Raw genomic sequence first — 19977 nt, forward strand, 5'->3', positions numbered from 1 at the left:
AGAGAAAGAGAGAGAGAGAGAGAGAGAGAGAGAGAGAGAGAGAGAATGAGAGTGTTAAGATTGGGCCATTAGAACTCAGCATTCCTTTGTACAACAGACTTGTGTGCCCATCAGAGAGAGAATGTGTTTCTACATATGTGTGTGCATGTGCATTAATCCTGCATCACAGTGCAACTCTTCCTCACCGTAAAGTGCAGGGTCTTCCTCGGTCTCCTCTCTCTCTCTCATGTTAATGAAAGCAGTGCACTGCTGCATATGGGTGGTGGATGAGTCACTTGTGCTGACTAATGTGTTGTGCTGAGGCCATCAGGGCCCCTCTGGCCCACTCCGCCTCTCTGTGGGCCGCGGGGCTGACGGAGGCCCTGGTCCTGTTCTCCCGTGCTCCATCGCCTGTGTGTGCTCTGCATTCTGGGTGATGAACCAGGAAGTTTCAGCTCACAGCTCGAGATTTGACAGGTCATGTACCATAGGTTAAATTCCTTTTTACACATCTGCAGGTGTTTCTAAAGCCCTGTCTGAAGTGTCAGTACCTCAGCCAAGAATAGAGAGTGTGTGTGTGTGTGTGTGTGTGTGTGTGTGTGTGTGTGTGTGTGTGTGTGTGTGTGTGTGTGTGTGTGTGTGTGTGTGCGCGTGTGTGTGTGTGTGTGTGTGTGTGTGTGTGTGTGTGTGTGTGTGTGTGTGTGCACGTGTGTGTGTGCTGCACCTGTGCAGCCCCAATCCACACCTCCTTGTGTTTTCTGTCACTGTAATAGCCATTGTTTTTGGAATGTGTGTCCTCGTGTGTGTGATTTATGGAGGACGCCATTGAGACGATCGATCAGGAAATGAAACGCATGGCAGTGTTAGTCCAACACTGTTACTGTCTTAGTGACTTTGTCTTACTCTCCTCGTCTCTTGCTTTCTTTTTTAACACAACTTTTCTGAGGTAGTTCTTCAAGCTAAAGGCAAACTTTGCAGTTCAACAGAGAGAGAGTGACTGTACATGAGAGAGTGGGCTGAAGGAAGCCAGTGAGACGTGTGTATGTTGTGAAGGGTGTGAGAGCAGGGGCTTTAAGTACCTGCATCTCTGACATCACCTTTGTTTCTAAAAGTATACATACTATTCCATACTAATTACAGACCTACAGCCAAATATTTAAAGTACACACAACTGAAAGTCTGTAGATGACAATAAACTGCAATTTGGTTTTCACATCTGGACTCGACTTTACTATTCACATCGGGACCAGTGGACTTTACTATTAACACGCAGGCTGGAATTGAGCTTCCTGAGACATTCCTCAGTCAGAAATGCTCTTAGCACCCACAAGCTGAATCCGTCATCATCCACCAGTGCAACATTTGGTGTTTGCATCTCTCTGTAGTGTTGGGGAAGATGGAGAAAGGTGTTTTGCAAGGCCAGACCACCAGGGGGCAGGGCAGGAGCTGTTCAGGCGCAGCGCTCAGTGCACTCTGTAAATATGAGGGCGAGCTGGTGGGCCTGTGCCCCGTTATCTCAAAGGCAGCGGTGCCGGCTCGGTGGAGTCTCCCTGAGCTTCGGCCCTTGTCTTCTGCAACCATGGTGGTGGAGGGTCGGACGGGGCAGCAGCACAACTGTTTAATCAGCCTGTCGGCCCTCCATGACTAGCGGAGGGCGTGATGCCTCAGCATTGTCTGCAGTAATGATTTCATTTTGATGGAGCGGGATGCGGGGGCGGAGGAGAGACACAGTGCTCCCATAAACCCCTGCAGCAGGGCGGGGTGGCACACAGCTATAAAGAAGTCCCTGCAGGTCTTCTTTAAAAATAGATGATATTGTTGCGAGGATGGTGGGCCATGGCGGGCTTCCTCTCACGCCGGCACTCCCTGGATCGCACTCGGCTTCTTCGTCGTTCGATTACCATGCAAGATGGTTCCTGGAGGGTAGTGGCGTTCCCGCGGCAGAAACACCTCTGCGCCTGGCTTCTCCAACCCGGTGCACAGCCATCACTAAAGCACGGGTTTGTACGTGATGACGCCATCAAGCACTTTCTTCACAGCTTCCCTGAAAGCTCACGATCACGTGCATGAGACAGATGTTGGTAATGTAAACAAGACTGGTCCTCACAGACACGTTATATTTAGAATGAGATGAATATATCACCAGAGAGGTGGCAGAACCCAGGGGTGCTCTTCAAGAACCATGGAGCCATTAGTGAATCAACACAATGCAGGCAGCTGTACCAGATTGTTTATGTACATTTTACAGAATAAATCACGAAGTTGAAAAGTTAAAGTATTTCATTGTTTAACAAATCAAAAATTACTGTCTCCCAACTTCTCCCAAACTCGACAAATTCTTGCAGTTTGTCCCAGAGTATTTTATCTATATCTATTCACATCTTCTGCTATAGCTTGAAGTGGTAATGATGCTTTACTAAATGCTGGACAGGAAGCAAGGTGTCAGTAGATTTATGGGCTCACATTCTGGCGACTCAATGGCAAATTTTTTGATTCGCATTCAGAGAAATTAACAGCATCTCTGGTGACCTATAAGCATGTTAGCTCAGAGAGGTCCCTCGGTAGCGCAGCATCAGAACGCTCTTGTCTGCCACACAGCAGCCAGTCAAGACTTCCTCTCCCATGTTTGGCTACTGGAGATATTTGAATTTGACATTTTCGTTGATTTTTGCTCAAGTCTCCAGAGATAGTCAGGTTAGCGTGTTTCTCCCTCCATGAGGTCTCTTGCTGTTATTAAATGTCATTTACTCTGTGTGGGGATATCAACACTGTGATTCCAGGGGCTTACAGCCTGCCATGAAAATCCACCGGGTTCCAGACACGAAGAACACAAGCCAAGGGAAATAAACTAGCCGAGGTCCTCCTACTGAACCTGAACCTTGTAGAAATGAAACAATGTGATATTACAGGAAGATCTTGTTCATAAGATCCTCTTCTTAAGCATAGTTCTGGAGGGAGTGTGGTGAATGGTAGGGTGTCATCCTTGGCCCTTAAAGTATAAGAATCTTCCAGTCCCAGGGGCGAAGGGATGGCTTTTTCTCTCACTTTGTGTAACCGATGGAGAGGAGCTCTTCACATTAATACCCCATTATGTAACCTAACCTTCCAAACAGCACCGAGGAACACATCACGACTCTGCCTCTGTGCTGTTGTGCCTTAGCCTGTGATTGTTCTGGTATTTTTAGTGACTAGTACTGTATTTTGGATCCTGCTCCTGGGATGGTGACATAAGGTACCATACGGTTCCAGTCTATTCTGATTATCCAAGCTGCTATCCCAAGCTGCCATTCTGCATGCGACAACAGGACTGTTATGATTTTATTGGACTAAAAGGCCATGTGACTCCTGTTACTGAGAAAAGTGTAACGGTAGCGAACATGGCAGTGCTGTGTTTTGGAGACATTTGCTACTTTCACATGACCTGAATATTCCCTTTTTCAGTTTAATGAAGTGCATTACATGGATTAGTACCATGTCATGATATAAAACTTGCAGCTGTAGTGTAACCACACACGTATCTCACAGATAGGAAAAATCTAATCAAAACAACCTGAAAGAAACCTCCAGTGCACATTCTACAGTCAGCTTGTGCAGTGGGGCACACACATGTGCATACAAACTCTCATAAAGGACGAACACATCTTCCTACTGTGTTGCATGACTAAATGGCTGCTTAGGTTATTTGTGGACAATTAACGCAAATGGCTCCTTCGCTCCCAAGGGCAACTAAATAATTGTTTTGGGAGAAGAACTCATGGTGTCCTGGAGAAACGTTCCTCTGAGTCTCAATTACAATCTTGATCTCTCAATGGACCAACGTGAAGATGTAGCGTTTTTTCCATCAAGGTTTTGCGAACTATGAAAATGTGCATAATCCAAAACAAACAAACAAACAAACAAACAAACAAACAAACAAACACAAACCTGAATGGAAAAAGGCCAAAAATTTGAATAATCACACAAGTATTTTATTTTAGGCCAAGATGAAAAAGTCAGAATATCGCTAAAGCCAAAAAGGCAACAAAAGAGGTTTTTCAAATAAATGACAATGTATGAAGTCATAAGACCAAGTTAAATCTCAAAATTTTGCTTGTTTCATTCTATCCTACATTATGCAGACTTTCTTTGCACAATGATAGTGGCTAGAAACGCATGGCTAGAAACGCATGTCAATTAGCACTTTTTTCCTAAATTTCATAAATGCACATTTATTTTCAAAGTATTTAGATGGAAACCTGGCTAGCTGGTTGACAAAGAATAGGTCTTCTTGTCACTCTCAGAATGTTTGACAAAAATTTGTTAGACTGAACTAACGGCACAGTTTGATCCAAGTTATTGATATGAAAGGCTGACTTGTAAACGAAGACTGCAGACTAACTGGTGACTCGATATGTGTCAAACCTGTTAGATCACTAGCTGGAAATAGCAAAGGCACAGAAACACTCTGTTGCTATGCATTGCCTTTAACCGGCTTTGTGTCTCAAGACTGCAAGACTATAACACAACAGTAAAAATTACTCAATCAAATCACAAATCAGACCAATTTGTCTCTCCCTCTAACCTGTTTTCCCATGTTCCTGCAGCTACATTTTGCCCTTGTGATTTATCCCTGTCCTCCCATCTAATCCCTAATGGGGAGATATATAAAACATGGCTTCCTTGAGGTGGTCTCTTTATCTCTTTATCCTTCAAGTGCAAGCCCTCTATCAGAGGCCTGCAAGCTTGAGGGTTCTGCCTAGTATTCTAGTTGTTCCCAGGACTGCACTCTTCTGGATGGAGATCTTGGATGTTGCATCTGGAACCTGCTGGAGACACTGATCCAGTGATGGTTCCTCCTCATTCCCATCCTCCTTGGGTTTCTGCTGTCTGAGATAGTCACTAAGCAGCACATCTCCTGGGGTGATCTTTCTGGCTTACTCCTGGATATTTGATGTTTCATCCTGGATAGTGGCTTTGATGCTCACTAGGTCACAGCCCCTCTCCTTCACATTGAATAGACTAGGAGTGCTGGATTTGGGATGAAGCCCAAATTGTGAGGACTTTCCTTGTCTTGATGTCAGTGACTTCTGCATACAACTACATGTGAGCCATGTAAAGGAATGGTTCCTCTATTCTATATCTGGTATAGCCGGAACCACTGGGTGGTGTTCAGCACTGGGGGCAGCGGACAGTTCCGCACTTGATGGTAACTGTTTGCATGGCTTGCAACTTGATTTTGTATTTCTGAGGATCTTCTCGTCATGTCTTTCTGTAGTTCTGATAGATGGCTTGGCTCCTTCATAAAGTTCCTTGATGATGTTCATGCTGTAGCATGATGGTCTCGATAGTGAATGTCTGTAGTGCTGAATTCACATCACCCAGCAGGTGCTTCATTTCATCTTGGTCAATGGTTCCCAGTTTGGTCCCCAGGGGAGTGGGGGTGGTGATGATATTTTTCATGGTCAAAAAGTAAATGAAAATCAGTTGCCATAAAATTCCACTGCTTTACTAGTTCTGAACTCTCCTTGTATATTTTCCTATGCAATCCACATGCGTACATATGCTCTAATATAGACTTCCACTTAAACTCTGGCTATTTGACATTTATAATTCAGTCAGATTTTTAAAACATTTCTGTTTTATTAGACTTAAACTTAAAAGGTCATTTAAGCAGTGTTGGTGCTGAGCAGGGAGAGGACAGTAAGGGGAGTGTCATGCCTGGCCCCACCCCTGCCTGGCCCCACCCCTGCCTGTTTTGTTATGCTGACGTCCGTCTTTTTCCCCCATGTATTTCTTAGCCACGCCCATAGGCGTTTCCTTCCCAGGTGTTTTGTGTTTATGCGTGATAGTCCCGTGGATATGTAGTCGTGGATATGCGTTTGTGTGTTCACCCTCTGGGTTCATTATCTTCTGTATATGGGTGTTCATGTGATATCTAAGTTTGCCGGTTTGTTAAAACTTCAGAATACATGTTTAGGAGTTTCTGTGTTTATTGTATCCACTGATGTTTAGTTTTGGTAGGTTACATGTCTTATGTCTGTGGGTCGATATGTTCAGATATATGTTGTATAGGCTTATGTCATGTTACATGGTTAAGAGTATTTGGTTCTATATTTGTCTCGTATTTCCATATCAGAATTTGGTTTGAGTTATCGTGTTTGTTTGAGTGCATGTTTCATGGTTTCTTAATTCTTTCATGGTTAATGGGTGTTTTGCCAATGAGTTCATGTACTTGGCCTTTTAGTCTTTGTCTAAGATTCTTAGTTGTGTTCAGTGTCCTAAGTACGAGAATAGTCATTAGTCATTGTGTGAGAGGTTACGTTCATGGTGTGTGCTTGTCTGTTGTGTATGAGGTCTGAGGGTTTACGCGCATGTTTGGTTTGTTATTCTCATGTGTCGTGTATCGCTATAATCATAGTCTTAAGTTCAGTATTTCGTTGTATGTAATTTCTTTACCTTTGAGTTAGATTAGTTTGCATTACATGGTTGGTTTCATTCACCATGCCTCGTTGTTCTCATTCTGTCCGTCTTTCATCTGTTAAGTTGTGAGTCCACGCGTAATACAACATTGTTAGGTCCCAAAAAGAGGACTTGTCAAGGAATAAGACAGACACCCCACTTTTGTTAAAGCCTTCTAAGAACTTTCCTTCATTAAAGTGTTACCAAGAATTACTGTAGAAGCAGAGCATCTTGCCACTTACTAATATCAAACAGACTTTCTGTGGATCTCCAAGTACAGTTGTGATCAAATTTATTCAACCCCCACTGAAATAAAGTGTTTTGGCCAGTTTGACATTGATTTTGATCATTTCAGTCATCTTATTTACAATTATATCAAAGAGGCACTTATAAATTAGACAAACATAACATAATATTTATGATGGAATAACCACAAATGTCTTTACTGTGCTCACATCATTATCAGTTTTATTCAACCCCCTAGTGACATTATTTTTTAGTACTTAGTACAACATCCTTTTCCAGTTATGACAGCTTTCAAGCGTGAAGCATAGCTTGACACAAGTGTCTTGCAGCGACCTATGGGTATCTTAGCCCATTCTTCATGGGCAAAAGCCTCCAGTTCAGTCACATTCTTAGGCTTGCACACTGCAACTGCCTTCTTTAGGTCCCACCAGAGGTTCTCAATTGGATTTAAGTCTGGTGATTGCGATGGCCACTCTAGAATGTTCCAGCCTTTCATGTTCAACCATGCTCTAGTGGACTTGGATGTGTGCTTCGGATCATTGTCCTGTTGGAAGGTCCAACGTCTCCCAAGCCGCAGGTTTGTGACTGACTCCATCACATTTTCCTCCAAGATCTCCTGGTACTGAAGGGAATTCATGGTACCCTGCACACGTTGAAGCTTTCCTGTACCATTAGAAGCAAAACAGCCCCAAAGCATAATTGACCCCCCGCCATGCTTCACAGTAGGCAAGGTGTTCTTTTGTTCATAAGACTGGTTCTTCCTTCTCCAAACATAGCGCTGGTCCATTGTCCCAAACAGTTCTAATTTAGTTTCATCTGACCACAGAACACTGTTCCAAAACCTTTGTGGCTTGTCCACATGACTTTTGGCATACTGCAGTCGACTTTTCTTGTTCTTTGGAGTCAGCAAGGGGGTGCGTCTGGGCGTTCTGGCATGGAGGTCTTCGTTATGCAGTGCGCGCCTTATTGTCTGAGCTGAAACTTCAGTGCCCACATCTGACAGGTCTTTTTTCAGTTCCTTAGCAGTCACGCGGGGATTTTTCTCCACATTACGCTTCAGGTAGCGCACAGCAGTCGCGGTCAGGATCTTCTTTCTGCCACGACCAGGTAACGTTTCCACTGTGCCCTTTAACTTGAACTTGCGAATGATACTTCCGATAGTGTCTCTTGGAATATTTAACAACTTCGCAATCTTTTTATATCCATTGCCATTCTTGTGAAGAGCAATAACCTCTTCTCTTGTCTTCTGGGACCATTCTCTTGCCTTCACCATGCTTGGAAACACACCAGTAGATGTCTAGAAGGAGCTGAGTATCACAGTCCTTTTAAATCTGCCTAATTGGTGCTTATCATGCTTGATTGCTGCTCGTTGACATCCACAGATGTTTTCAATACCTGATGGAAAACACTGGAATGAACCTCTGTTCTTAGGAGTGGTAGTCGTAAAGGGGTTGAATAATTGTGTCAATGAAGAAATCACAAAAAGGCCATTTAATACTTTATGACAAAAAAAATTGATGCTATCTTAGTTGCATTTAGTTCTTTAACAAGTCCTTGTAAGATTTCATTATGAACACAATTACAAATGTGCACTGAATTCCATAAAACCCTTCGCAGCATTGGGGGTTGAATAAATTTGATCACAACTGTAGGTTCATATCTTCAAGTCGAGACTTAAAACACATATTTTTACCTTGGCCTTTTAAAACCTGTATATTTATCTTACATGGTGTATTTGTATGTATTTTAAATGTTTTATGCTATGTAATATTCTACGTGTTTTTTTTTATATGAGTTGGGCATATATTGTACTTTTTAGCCTCTGTACAGCACTTTGGTTGACTCAGTCATATAAAATGTGCTTTATAAATAAACTTACTTACTTACTTACTATTAGATTCCACTGACATAACATTGTCAGTGAGCGACCTACTGTATGGTTGTGCCTAATTGCTTGTCATGCATTTTGCAGTCACTTGTCAGATGTAATCTATCCCTTGTTGCACTTATAGACTGACTGTACTGGAGCTCCACCCACTTTGTATGATGTCATAATGAGTCATCTCGTGTTGACCAAAATGAAAGGTGTTAGCTAGATACTTTTTAAACTGAATTTTTCAACTGAATGGTTTTAACTGAAAATGCATTTTCAAATGCTGTTTAAGCAAACACACAAATAAGGCAATGCACAATATTAGACAGTATATCCAGACATCATCTGCCCTTTCAGTAAAGAGGTCACTGGAAACATGGCACAGCTGTGCAAAAAACAAGACGAGTGAGTTTGCCATCAGTGACTTAATGTCTGATAACTAAATGCTCTTTTTGGCAAAATAATGACTGGGAGCCTATAAGTACAGCTGTAGGTTAGGTGTTTGTAATGATTCAGCCACTCGGGGTCTGACAGTGGAGAAGTGGCTCTTGTTTAAGTGTGGCAGCATGAAACGGCCCTTTGAGAAGTCAGAGTCGGTAGCTGGTTGTCATTAGAGTTGGAAACTGCCCTGCTGCCTATGGTGAACAGCAGGCAATCTCGTCTTAGAGTCTTTGCTGCTCTCAAAGCACTGGCTTCTCCAGTTCTTCAGTTATCTTCATGTCTGCAGGAGGTTGCTTGGAGATCCTGCTGCTCACTCACGTTTGCTGCTGTTCTGTAAGCATGGCTCTGGTTCTCTCCTTTACTCCGCGCTGACTGAATAATCGGTGTTTTCACTACTGTCTTGGGCCGTCTGGTGCCCTCTGTGTATTTTCTATGCCCTCTTCCCCTGGTTCCAGCTCTCTCTGTGTCTACAATATTTCCCCTCTCCACGCTGCTGTCTGAGATCCTGTCTGCTCTCTAAATGTGCGGTTGTCTCTAGCTATCAGGTAAAGGAGGAGGGAGTTTTTAGGGTGAATAACAGACTAGCATTTTGTTGATCTAAATCAAAATGTTTCTAATGCTCCAGGCAAGAACTCTGGAATGTCTTTAACAAGCTAATGTTAGCACATGCAGCTGCAAAACAGTGTGCAAAATTGAAAATCTATGAATACAATAAAAGTGAGTAAAAAAAAAAGTCGGAGGGGAAAAAAACAGGCTGTGCTTTCTTTTGCGTTGAGCTTGAATTATGCGTGGTGTCATCATGCATTAAAGGCAATTCCTTTAAGAACTGCAGAGGTCACAGTGGGGTAATAAGGAGACGTCTGTAAGGGCATGGAATTTAAACCTGTCAAGGCTCCGTGGATCCTTGCCACTGAGCTGATATTGGAGATGCAAATCCACACGTCAGCCACTGGACTGCAGCGATCGATGCACATTGATTCACACATTGAAATTTCTTCACCCAAATTAATAAATGTAATCTCTGACAAAGATAATAAATGAATGTCATAATAAGACTTACAGTGCTTTAACTGTGGAAGGTTAAAGAGAACGCACGTTCGATCATTATCTCTGGTACCCATATGGTATTGAATTGTTCTCCTAAGCAGATGCTCTCTCATGCATGTATTTTTCTGGTTTGTTAACATTTTAAAGCAAGTCATTAGTTATTTCAGGAAAGCCAATAACAATTTTTTGCTGTTTGAGTGCTCTGTGTATTGTGAGTGCTGGCATGGTGGGAGAGCAACGAACCAAGAGGCAACTATGGAATTCTGTTCAAGCCCAAAATAGCTCTGTGTGTGTTGGGAGGAGGAGGTGAGACAGGGTCATTGTGGGGCAGCACAGGTGCTGTATAAGGGTGAAGTGTTTGGGTAGTTTGTGGTGCTTAACCTCTTTGTCCGAATACTCTCTGGTGGTGGGTTTCATCCAGGCTCAGAGATCTGGGAAAGTACGAGGAACAGAGACAGAGAGACTGAAGGCGAAACAGTTAACACCGCGCGTCCCAAGTGAAGCCAGGGAGGACTTATCCAGCTCTCATCTGAGCAGCCTGTTCGTCTACACCACACGATGTGAGATGAGAACGTGCTGAAGAAGTACACAGTAGATCCCAGCTGTATGGAGTTCACCTGGCTCTGCCCATTCAACATGTGGGTTATGGCTGTCCAAAACAGTGGTGCTGAACGGGGTCCGTCACTGTTCAGCACCACGGAGAGCTCTTCGACCAGCTGCAGGATCACTTGTGGTGGCTTTGCAGGGGCCCTTTCCACCATGACAGTTTTATTTTTATTTTATTGTAACTCTCTGTGGGTATAATAATAATAATAATAATAATAATAATAATAATAATAATAATAATAATAATAATAATGCAGTATTGAACCTCTGGCTAAGATGTAATACTGTTTTCCTGATCTGACTACATCTCATAGGTTTTGTGTTTCAAACAGCTCGATGAATATAAAAAAAGAAAACAGAAAGAGAAGATACCCAGAGAAAGAGAGCTGTGCGTTTTAGGCTAGGTTTAAAATGCTCATTCGAAATGTGTTTGGCGGGATTATTTCCTTGTTAATGTGTTTTTTTTAATGAGAGAGTTTCACTCTTTCATGGTCCATCTGTTTTCTCTAAACTCTCTCTGGAACGCTGCAGACGGAGTCTGTTATGCTTTATTTCCATCAGCGTTCTCCCAGTTTCTCTTTTGGCTGCACTGGAAGGGAGCCTAATGTTCCCAGTGAAAGGAAGAAGCCTTAAGTATAACAGGTCATTGCAAGTGCAGTGGGAGTTTTGTGCTAAAGCCGCGTTAAAAGGACATAATAAATTCTTTCTAATTGCTGCATAACCGGGGGAGGTACGGCTAATGCCTAATAAATGTATGGGTTGGCGGGGGTGTGTGTGAGTGGTTGCCTGTGCACTGATGTATGTGCATCACCTGAAAATGTATATATACACTGTATGTGTATACAATATATGTAAATATATTCATTATCACTGAATCTGTATTCGTACCGCCTTTTACCTGGGTAGTTTTATGTGTATGATAATGCTGTTTGTATGTGTGTGTGTGTGTGTGTGTGTGTGTGTGTGTGTGTGTGTGTGTGTGTGTGTGTGTGTGTGTGTGTGTAGTGCATGTGAAGGCTGGGACATGTGAAGTCATCGCAGCACATCGCTGCTGTAATAAGAACAAGATTGAGGAGAGATCTCAGACTGTCAAGTGTTCCTGCCTGCCTGGCCAGGTCGCCGGGACAACCAGAGCTGCTCCCTCCTGCGTGGATGGTAAGATTTCTCTCTCTCCCTCTCTCTCTCACTCCCCCTCTCTCTCTCTCCCTGTCTTTCCCTCTCTCCTTCTCTCTCTGTCTCTCTCTTCCTCCCTCTCTCTCTCTCACTCTCTCTCTCTCTCTCTCTCTATCTCTTACATGTTAGGTAAAGGTCACAGTTAGAAGAATAGGTGTGCTATACAAAATGTTCACTACAAATCTGTAGCTAAACACTTTTCACTCTCTTGAATAGATGCTGCGGGGAGGGAAGTTTTAATATTAGAAACGCATTGCTCAAACTGCAGGGCATGTTGCAGCGCAGCTGGGGAAAAATTGCCTTCTGTTTTTGCTTTTAACAGACCAACAAGACCACGAGAATCACATCAGTGATTCAGTGATCTTTCTTGCTTTCTTTTTCTGTCTTTCTGTTTCTCTCTCTCTCTCTGTTTCTCTCTCTCTCTACATATACATATGTATGCTTGGGGGTCCTGTGAACTATCTTAGCTGTTCCCAGGACTGAACTATCTTAGCTGTTCCCAGGACTGTTCGCCTGCACTCTGCACTGGACAGAGATCTCAAGATCTCGGAGGTTTTTCCAGGGATCTCATGGCCTTTCTTCCAGTTTGTGAGTCACAGCCCCTGGCGCTCTGATTACTATGGAAACCACTGTTGCCTTCACCTTCTACATCCTGTCCAGCTCTTCTCTCAGCCCTGGGTATTTCTCAAGCTTTTGTGTTTCCTGTTCCTGATGTTGGTATTGCTTGGGACTGCTCAATCCATCACTATGGCCCTCTTCTGCTAGTTGGTTAGCCATTACTGTTTAATCAGTGTGTGTCTGGAAGTTCTACACCATCTTAGCTCAGTCATTCTCCACCACATTCAGGACTGTGTCCCACTTTGACCTTGGAACTTACAGTCCGTACAAGGCACAGATGTTTCTGTGTGCTACGCCAGCCACTTGGTTATGGCGATCCATGTACGTTCTGATTCCCAGCATGTTACATCACACTGTTATCCTCAGGGATGTCTCAGGGGCGTCTTTGCACTGCCAGCATCTGGGGTCCTGCCTGGTGTGGTAGATCCCAGCCTCTGTTGATCTTGTATTCAGGGCTTGTGATTAGTGTCTCTGGACTGCTGTGATTAGTGTCTCTGGACTGCCGTGATTAGTGTCTCTGGACTGCCGTGATTAGTGTCTCTGGACTACCGTGATTAGTGTTTCTGGACTGCTGTGATTAGTGTCTTTGGGCTGTTATGATTAGTGCTTCTGTGCTTTCTTTCAGACCAGCATTTTCAGCCATTGGAAGGATTCTTGCATGTCCGGCAATTCTAATATTCTAATTCTTCCCATGCCCGTTCCTGCTCCTCATCCTCCTCCATCCTCCTTGGGTTTCTGCTGTTGGAGGTACTCACTTAGCGCTACGTGACTTGGGGACCACCCTCCTGACATACTCCTCCATCTTGGTCATTTCATCCTGGATAGTGGCTCTGATGATTACTAGGCCTCAGCCTCCTTCTTACACTTAGTGTCTAGACTCAGAGTCCTGGATTTGGGATGAAGCCCTCTGTGTATTGCGAGTTTCCTTGACTGTTTGTAGATACTTGGCTGTACCTGCTTGATCTTGTTACCTCTTCATGATTCCCATTTGCCTCTAGGATTCCAAGGTACTTCTATCTGCCCTCAACCTGTTGTGTTACCTTCTGGTGGTACCATCCCCTCGATTCTAGCTGCCTACTCTCTTCCCTGTAACCATCTAAACACACATATCCAATCGGAATGTCTTCATTCATGTCATCCATGTATCCATAGGCATTCTTGGTGATTTTATCGAGGGGTCAAGCCCTATACAGAACAGCACTGGGGACAGGGCGTCTCCTTGGTACATCCTGCACTTGATGGTCCAGTTGGAGTCAAAGGTTGACTTCCTGTTGATGTTATACAGCCTCAAGCATTCCAGGATCAGTGTGTGGAGCATTGAATCATAGGTTTTCTTGTAGTCAATCCAGGCAGTGCACAGATTGGCCTGTCTGGTCTTACAGTCTCGAGTGACAGTTTTATCCACCAGTATCTGGTGGGGCTTCTATGTTGAGTGGCGGCAGGTTACTGACTGGTAGTTGGAACTGCCCCTTTCTGGGGGTCCTTCACGATCAGGATTGTCCAGCCTTAACCGTTCAGGGTTAACCAAAGCTCGATCTTAACTTAACTTCTCCCTCTCACTCTCTGCAGTGGTTGAATATTTTTAATACAGCATCAACATAGTCTTATTTATTATATTACCTTTACAGTCCTGATGTTCTTCTTTAACTGTTTCTTCTGTATCTCTTACTTGCCTTTCACCTTTCCTCTCTCTCGTCTCTCCCCTCTCTCTCTCATCTCTACCCCCTCTCCTCTCTCCCCTCTCCTCTCCTCTCCCCTCTCTCCTCTCATCTCTACCCTCTCCTCTCATCTCTACCCCCTCTCCTCTCCCCTCTCTCTCTCTCATCTCTCCCCTCTCTCCTCTCATCTCTACCCCCTCTCCTCTCTCCCCTCTCCTCTCCTCTCCCCTCTCTCCTCTCATCTCTACCCCCTCTCCTCTCTCCCCTCTCCTCTCCTTTCCCCTCTCTCTCTCTCATCTCTCCCCTCTCTCCTCTCATCTCTCTCCCCTCTCCTCTCCTCTCCCCTCTCTGCTCTCTCCCCTCTCTCTCTCTCATCTCTCCCCTCTCTCCTCTACCCCCTCTCCTCTCTCCCCACTCCTCCCCTCTCCCTCTGCTCTCTCCCCTCTTTCTCCCTCTCATCTCTCCATCCTTCTTTCTCTATCTCTGCCACTCTCTCTCCCTCTCCCTCTGTCTGATTCATTTAATACTGTGTCAACACCATGCACTTGACAGCACAATCGATTTTGATCTTGTTTTCTTTACCGTAAGAGCACTGTCTCTGGGCCCTCTCTTCTCCACACCCTGCCTGAGAGGAAATGTCAGATAAGCCCTCTCTCCATCCCTCTCCTGCTTTCCATCGCTTTATTTAGCCATCTACCTATCTCTCCTTCCATTTCTTCCTAAAGGGCGAAAAGTTTATGCTTCATCCTTTTATTCCCATAACTGTTTGTTTTATGTCCGTGAGTGTCCATGGGTTTGTGCTGAGGTGTGTCTGTGTGCTTGAGTGTCCGTGCGTTTGCGTGTCTGTGTGTCAGTGTGTTCATGTGTCAGTTTGCTCATGTGTCTGTGTGTTTGTATGTTTGTGTGTCCATGTATGTGATTGTGTCTACCTTTAAAAGCTTTTGCAGTTCCGTAATTGTCTCTCTGTGGCTGCATATTTTGTATACTGTGTATTTTGTGATAACTGCATGAACCTTCTTCATTGTGTCTGCTGTGGTGTTTGTAGCGTCTATAGTAGCGCAGAAGTGGTGGTGTCAGATGCACCCTTGTGTGGACGGAGAAGAGTGCAAAGTTCTACCTGATCTCACAGGCTGGAGCTGCAGTACTGGCAACAAGGTTAAAACAACTAAGGTTAGTACACACACACACACACACACACACACACACACACACACACACACACACACACACACACACACACACACACACACACACACACACACACACACACACACACACACACAACCATTTTGGCATTTTGGACATGTATGCTTTAGAAATCACATATTTCTAAGCTCTCTCCTTCTGTCCATCATATTCCGTGGTCTATAGATTGGCTCTAGTCTAATTATGGTAATGTTTGTCTCACAGATGCAAACCTCAATGCAGTAAAAAAAAAACAAAAACTCAAACACATGAGTGTCACTCAGCCCTGTAGAGGATATGACTGCTTTAGAGGGAGACAGTGTCACCAAAATATGGGAGTTATCTGGCACCATGCGGAATTGGAGCTATGAGTTTGTCAGAGCTACAATGAAAAATTGACCATAAACGTTCCACTGGGGAGACATCCTCTGTCTATTTCACACTCTCCTTTCTCTCTCTCTCTCTCTCTCTAATTCTCCATCTCTGCTCTCTCATTCTCTATCTCTGCTCTCTCTCATATTCTCTATCTGATCTCTCTCTCTCATTACCTGTCTCTGCGCTCTCTTCTCTCTCTTTTTCTCTCTGCTCTCTCTCATTCCCTATCTCCACTCTCTCTCTTATTCCCTGTCTGATCTCTCTTATTCCCTCTCTTCTCTCTCACGTTACCTGTCTCTGCTCTCTCTCATGTTCCCTGTCTGATCTCTCTGCTCTCTCTTCTCTCTCTCTCTTATGTTCTCTCTCTGCTCTCTCTTATTCTTTATCTCTGATCTCTCCGTTTCTCATTCCCTCTCTCTCCTCTCTCTATGCCTCTACGTCTCTCGTTTGGATCTCCTGTTTTGTGACCTATTTCCTTTCCTTATACGCGTGCTCCGTGCAGACATGGGAGGATCTGAAGGAGTGTTGGATCTGACATCAAATGCCGTGTAGCCCAGAATCAGAGTGAATGCGTCGGGAAAAGGAGAGGGCAAGGAGTGAGAACCGTACTGAAGCTCCGGTCCGCCATGCCGCAGTGAGCGGGAAATCGAACCTGGCGGGCTGAGCGAGCACGCGGTAGCAGATAACCCTCAAAAACCACAGCGACAGGCTGAATGACCCTCACGATGCTCCCTAGCCCTAGAACTTCTGAACTGACAGTTCTCCTCGCTCTGGAGCTATGACGTACAGTAGTGTTGAGAACGTCAGGATATATGAACTCTGTTGTGCTTCATCGCTGACTCACTGTCTAGCTCCTCACCTACTTGCAACAGATGTAAACCGAAAGTCGGTTTAGTTTCATTTTTTCATTATAGAAGCTAGACACTCCTACGTAATGGACAAGACATGGCGGGGGGGAGAGGACTGTCATTTTCGTTAGTCTGATTAAGGTCATTCTGATTAAAAATTTCCAGTAAATAGTTTACTGGCTTCCTAAACGGTGCAGTCCACTGAACACATCTATGCACAGACACAAACACATACAGATGTAATCCCAACACAACCATTTTTTGCTCTTGTAAGGAGCTTTATTTAGTATTTACTGTAAATTACCATAATGGTGATAATGCTTTGTGAAGCTTAAGATACATGTGTTTCTGACATTTCTTAAAATATAAAACACGGGCAAATGTGTTCTTCATGTCAACCTTTTTCTGCACATTAGAGACATAGAAGAAAATTAACTACAGAAGACTTCTGGTAATGGCGTACTGTTTAAAATATTAGATGGATAATAAATATTATAGCTATTTGCGACCCTTTAACATTTACAGTGTTTCTTTTGTTAAGGAAACAGTAGCACACATCACATTTTCTTGCTGTGCGTGGAGAAGCCGACCGACACTGGACTCATGGGTCTTCATGACCAGAAGTGCTTCCTATTAAACTATTAAAACACACCTCACCTCCTTTGGCTGCATTGACATTCAGTGTTCTTTGTGTTCGGTCTGATTACTTTTAGAGAGGTGTTTCATTTTATCCAACCGAGCCATCAATTTGATTACTAAATGACTGCATGAAAATGTAACCGGCATTACTATCCTGGTTTAAACAGGCCCACCTCCTGTATACACATCAACGTTCTAGACCATGACAAATTTGAAAGTGGTTTAATCAGATCTGGGCAAACCTGTCCATAAGATGGACTGAGCAATGATATGCAGCTATTTCTGCGCAACCATGGTGGTTGTAAACCCAATGTGGTGCCATCTGGATCACATTAGCACCAGGTCTATACAATCATGGCCCACAGAAAAGTAAGAAGATCAATAGCCAGACGGCAGCTCCCCTTTGGCACCAAGCATGACTATAGTGACATGGGCTCCTGAGTTTGGATGAGCCGGTCCACCTGCACAGTGGCTGCTGTAGTCGGGTCCATAACAGGATGGCCATCAACACCGCGTGGTGTCTGGGGGAAGGTCAGAAACACCGCCACTGAATACGCACAAGAGAGCCGAAGTGCTTTAGTGGGCGTGTGAACGCACCGCACCTTGTGCACGCATATATATATTAGATGGATCACAAAAAACGTGTGAATGGCGTGTACTGTAGTCTTTGATGTCATTGATGAAACCTGTTTGGCACTCCAGATGCATGCAGGTGACGGTAATGATGCATGTGTTCTCTGTGTCATGATGTGTACAGAAAGGCGAAAGCTGAACCACGCAGGCTGATCAATCACGTGGATCAATAATAATGAACAGACTCTTATGGGGCCATTACAGACAGGACATACATTATAACAGACAGCACACAGAAGTGGAAAGGAGCCAAGGACAGAGAGAGAGAGAGAGAGACAGAGAGAGACAGAGAAAGAGAGATAGAGGAAGATGTGTTAAATATTTCAGAGCTCCTGTAGAGAGGTCAGGCCAGACATTGCAAGGTGGGTCTGTGTGTGTGTGTGTGTGTGTGTGTGTGTGTGTTCTTGCTCATGTGATGGGTGAAATCTACTAAATCCTCATAGACAGAGATAAGCTGATATCCAAAACCATACAGTGCTCTCAACACACTGTCATACACTTCACTCTTCCTAGGAGAGTAGGAGTGGGCAAACCTCAAAAGAGAGTAGGAGTGAGTGTGTGTGAGTGTGTGTGTGTGTGTGTTTGTTTTCTTACTAATGCAGCATGTAGTCATATATTGAACTCATGTCCAGAAGGGCAGATATAATCACCATGAAACCTCCACCCACCCTTGACTAGGGAGAGACAGACCTGTGTGTGAGAGAGAGAGAGAGAGAGAGAGAGAGAGAGAGAGAGAGAGAGAGAGAGAGAGAGAGAGAGAGATGGTGGGCATCGTGCCACGTTGCCCTGCTCCCGTGTCTGCCATCTTCTCTTGTGCCGCCAGTCTGGGCACCATGCCAGGCTCTAAGTGAATGAGTCCGCTGGGTGCCAACAGCCTTGGGCTCCGCCTCTGTGGGCACGAGCCGGCGCGAGTGGGCAGAGATGACACGCTGGCCCCTCAGCGGGCACGGGCCATTGGCCAATGAAATGTTTAACAGGGCACCGCTGCTGGCTAATGCAATCTTTAATAACACACTCAGTAGAGGTATTGGGTGACATTAGCTATTTTCATGCTAATAAACAAGCGTTTGTGTAAATACATTCGTTTGCATGGCACAGTGGGAAGAGTGACTTTAATTACTGCTCAGAATGTCCTTGAACACCAGCCGTTGGAGACTGTGACTTGTGTACTTCCTGTTCCAGGTGACCCGGTAGTGGCATCCTCCAATCAGAGCCCTGAGGTAGGGCTTGAGGGTGGCGGCTTATGAAACAGGACTTAACGGCACACAAAAGCAACTGTACTACACCGATCCAAGCAACATTCTCCCATACGCCACTACTATAAAGATGATGCCCACCCTTCTATCCTGCTCCAACTACACCCCCCGCCCCACCCGAGCCCCACAATGCCACAGCCCTGCTTCTCCATGGAAACGCACACCAGGGAACAAGGGACCACCAGCTACCAGGATCCTGTCTCTGACTGGAACGCACCGCCATGGCGCATCTTCAACACTGGAGCTCGTTTTCACTCTCTCCGTTTCTCTTCCGTCCGCCTGCTCAAATGTTCCGCTTTAAGCTCGGATTTGTTTTTGTTTCTTTCTTTCTTTCCTCTTTTTTTTTAGTTTGTTGGTTTCTGTCCGTTTGATGCTTCCTGTAAACACACCTTTTGTACCTGAAATGAAAGGTGACATTTTTTTGTTTGTTTTCCCCTCGCCAGCCTTGCTCGCCGCATTTTAACTCGCAGGACTGGAGCACTGGACTGACCATCTGTAGGCGGCTTCATTCCTTTTCTAATAAAGAAGTAATAAGTAAGATTTTTGATCCAAAAGACTGAAATAAAACAGTAGATGTTATGGTATAATTATGTACAAGTAATTCTGTAAAAAAAAAATATCGAAAGAATCAGATTCACTATAGGTAAAATAAGAGCGAGCACTGATCGTTTTAATATTGGTGTTTTTAACCAGCCTGGTAACTGCTATTGAGTACATGTGTCAGTATTATCTAAAATAAATAAAGCTATTTCAAAGGAAGTGAGAGAAATTTATTTTGTTTCCAAAAGAAGCAGTACCTTAACAATATGCTGGTAGGTTGTATCGACTTTACATGTGGATTTCTTTCTGGTGTAGAATTTTGTTTTGGATTCAGTCGAACGTCCAATACATTTCAAATCCTCTTCTCCAGTCTTCAAATCGAGCAGTACTGATAAAGAAGGCCCTGCTGAACCCGTAACGTC

At 44.3% G+C, this 19977-nt stretch overlaps 1 protein-coding gene across 2 annotated transcripts in view; it reads left to right on the forward strand.

Moving 5' to 3' along the window:
- The window catches only part of tafa3b (TAFA chemokine like family member 3b), a 95585-nt gene extending 75820 nt beyond the window's left edge, over positions 1 to 19765 (forward strand). For both annotated transcript variants that reach the window (XM_076989691.1, XM_076989692.1), the window contains 3 exons: positions 11636 to 11785; positions 15125 to 15249; positions 18942 to 19765. In XM_076989691.1, the coding sequence (XP_076845806.1) occupies positions 11636 to 11785; positions 15125 to 15249; positions 18942 to 18953 (287 nt within the window). In that variant the 3' untranslated portion in view covers positions 18954 to 19765. The remainder of the gene's footprint in view (positions 1 to 11635; positions 11786 to 15124; positions 15250 to 18941) is intronic.
- The last annotated feature ends 212 nt before the right edge of the window (positions 19766 to 19977 follow it).

Source organism: Brachyhypopomus gauderio, unplaced genomic scaffold (genome assembly GCF_052324685.1).
Source record: "Brachyhypopomus gauderio isolate BG-103 unplaced genomic scaffold, BGAUD_0.2 sc69, whole genome shotgun sequence".
NCBI lineage: Eukaryota > Metazoa > Chordata > Actinopteri > Gymnotiformes > Hypopomidae > Brachyhypopomus > Brachyhypopomus gauderio.